Source organism: Gymnoscopelus microlampas, assembly GCF_963454915.1.
Source record: "Gymnoscopelus microlampas genome assembly, chromosome: 16".
NCBI classification, from domain to species: domain Eukaryota; kingdom Metazoa; phylum Chordata; class Actinopteri; order Myctophiformes; family Myctophidae; genus Gymnoscopelus; species Gymnoscopelus microlampas.
Genome location: NC_139953.1, coordinates 44,761,460 through 44,764,363, shown reverse-complemented (window position 1 = coordinate 44,764,363; position 2,904 = coordinate 44,761,460). Strand labels below are relative to the sequence as shown.

General features: G+C 44.2%; 1 protein-coding gene across 1 annotated transcript in view; it reads right to left on the bottom strand.

Annotated features, from left to right (window-relative positions):
• Positions 1 to 1,188: 1,188 nt before the first annotated feature.
• LOC311063095 (lysophospholipid acyltransferase 2-like) overlaps positions 1,189 to 2,904 on the bottom strand; it is a gene marked incomplete at its 5' end in the record, with an annotated part of 62,312 nt that continues 60,596 nt past the window's right edge. The window contains 2 exons of the mRNA XM_084082304.1: positions 1,189 to 1,767; positions 2,572 to 2,723. Coding sequence (XP_083938430.1) covers positions 1,593 to 1,767; positions 2,572 to 2,723 — 327 coding nt within the window. The 3' untranslated portion in view covers positions 1,189 to 1,592. The remainder of the gene's footprint in view (positions 1,768 to 2,571; positions 2,724 to 2,904) is intronic.

The following is a 2,904-nucleotide window of genomic DNA, read 5'->3' as shown; positions in this document are numbered from 1 at the left end:
ATCTTTGATGTCATTCAACGGAGGAACACCACCCTCAAGTGGTGCTTATCATCATAATTGGTTGAACCTGGTCCGGACCGGACGATGTAATCACGTATTACGTTGTTGTTTGGCAGGAAGTAATTACGATTGGACTTTTACGGACTGTTGATATAAAAATACACAAGAATGGATTTCTTTTTTTTGTTGCATCTATTGTAAACTGCATGTTCCCATTATGACCGCGGATATGCTTTTCAGCTGGTCTTTAAGAAACACAAGGGTTGTGACACAATCAAATCCTCATAAAACAAAAACATTTTCGTTACCAAGTTAAAGCTCTGTATTCTGATCATAGTAATCATAGCTTAAGGGCGCTATCTTGCACACCGCCTTAAATGCCTAAACGTTTTTGGCATTTTTTTTACTATTAAAAGAAAAAAAGTTTAAATAGCCAATCTACAAGCTCACAACTTGTCAATGTAAATAGCTATTTTCACTATTTTAAAATGTTTTTCAAAATAGTAAAAAAAAAAAAAAAAAAAAAAAGTTTAGTCATAAGGGGTAAGGTGGTGCACAAGATAGATAGAGTATTCAGCTCTTTAGTAAACAGAAAATACATTTTCAGGTCCGGATACCAATTGAATTCAATCAGGAGAGAAAAGGCCACAAAGATAATTGTGTGTGTGTGTGTGTGTGTGTGTGTGTGTGTGTGTGTGTGTGTGTGTGTGTGTGTGTGTGTGTGTGTGTGTGTGTGTGTGTGTGTGTGTGTGTGTGTGTGTGTGTGTGTGTGTGTGTGTGTGTGTGTGTGTGTGTGTGTGTGTGTGTGTGTTTTTCCTCCATCACCTCAATTTTTACTTATTTATCCTGTGTGAGATCTCTTTGAAATGGATATCCCGACCTGAAAAATGGTCTGTTCACTCAAGAGCTGGAGAGACCCCCTGTTACTGAACAAACGCTCTAGCAATGATCATAATATCAGGTCTGTGAGAGTGCACAAATGCGACCAAATGGACCCGTCCCATTTGTACACCCTCAGGGCCTTATTTTGCGTCTCTTAAGTACCAGGCGACTTAACTTATGACCTGGGGGCGTGGCCAATGCTGTTTGGCTGTTTTGAGTGGCAAAACAGCATTGGCCACGCCTCCAGGTCTTAAAGTTAAGTCACAGGACCTGGTACTTAAGACGCGGAAAAACAGGGCCCTCAGAGTTAAATGAACACTCAGGATTTTACAGTGCATGAGTTCCGGGCTCCCCCTCTGTGCCGCTTGGGGCGGAACTTCCTTCCCAAGTTTTCTTGCCGAGTCTCGCGTTAATACTGCCTCGCGCTTCTCTTCCACGCCGTCGAGAAGCACCCGTGGGTGTAATACTGACCTCTGGACGCGCTGCACCTTCTCAAATATACAGTTCATAATGTCGATACATTTTCATTTGCCCGCTCTCTCTCTGCTGGCGTTTTTTTGTTCGATCGCCTCGCGAAAAGCTCCCCGTCTCTCGTTAACAAGTGGATTTAATACAGTGGCTGGACAGTCAGACAGTCTGTCTGTCTGTCCGTCCGTCTGTCCGTCTGTCTGTCTGTGCGTCCATCCGTCCGTCCGTCCGTCCCCCGGCTTTCACGACGTCTTGGTCTTCTGGCTGTGCTTGCTGCCTGCGTCCTCTATGTGGCAGTGTTGCGGCGGCTGAGAGGCGTTGTCCTTCTGTTGCTCTCGAACGCGGAGGTGTCGCGGTTTGACGGGCAGCGCCACGGCCAATAGGACGCAGCCCACGTGGATGCTGCAATACCACGACCTATGGAAAGCGCAGACATATGGACGCTCAGGAATATACCGTACAGATAGATAGATCATTTATTTATACCACATTACCAAAAACTAACACATAACTGCAGTGAGCGGCCCCCAGACATTCACTGACCGGTCTAAGTGCAGCGAGGGGACCTGTAGAACTGCGGGGAGGGGCCCACGGACACTGACGTACCTGTAGAACTGCAGGTAGGGGCCCACAGCAGTGTTGATTTTGACGACTAAAACTATGACGAAAAATGTTCGTCGACTACCTTTTTTCACTGACGAAAACAAAATAAAAACAAAATAAAAACAAAATAAAAACAAAATAAAAACTAAGCCACAATGACTAAAACTAAGACTAAATATGTTGACAATTTCGTCAACAAATAAAAACGAGACTAAAATGTTAGTGAGGGACTAGAGGAGAAGAGATAGGTTTGGTTGCGCTCGGGTGTTGCCTTCTGAAAAGAGCAGATCTACAAGCTCACAACGTGTCGCGCTGCGACGCGTTGTGAGCTTGTAGATCGGCTATTTTCAGCATGCTACCAAGTGTAAAATCAGCCATTACGACGCCATCGAGGCACCGCCGAAATACATTTTAGTCGACTAAATCAACCGTAGATTTAGTCGACTAAAATCTTATGATGTTGGATGTTAAGTCGACTAAAGCTGGACTAAAAGTAAAACATTTCAGATGACTAAAATATGACTAAAACTAAACCAAAATTTGCTGTCAAAATCTGGGGCACACAGACATTGACGTACCTGTAGAACTGCAGGGAGGGGCCCACATACACTGACGTACCTGTAGAACTGCAGGGAGGGGCCCACAGACAGCAGGACAAAGGGGACCACTGTGTAGCAGATGGCGATCTGAGTGGCCGCCCAGGTCATGATGTCGTACAGCAGCTTGTGAGCCGCAGAGTGCAGGAAGTAGGGCCTGACGTTGTGTCTCACCTGCACAGGAAGTGCACAAAGGAAACAGGAAACAGTGTTTATAGATGACTTCTTTTGTTTTTTAACATATCCTTTTTAACGATTACTTTCACTAATAATAATAATAATTTGAATTTATATAGTGCTTTTCATAAACCCAAGGTCGCTTTACATCAAAAACAATGAACAACCAACAGACAAA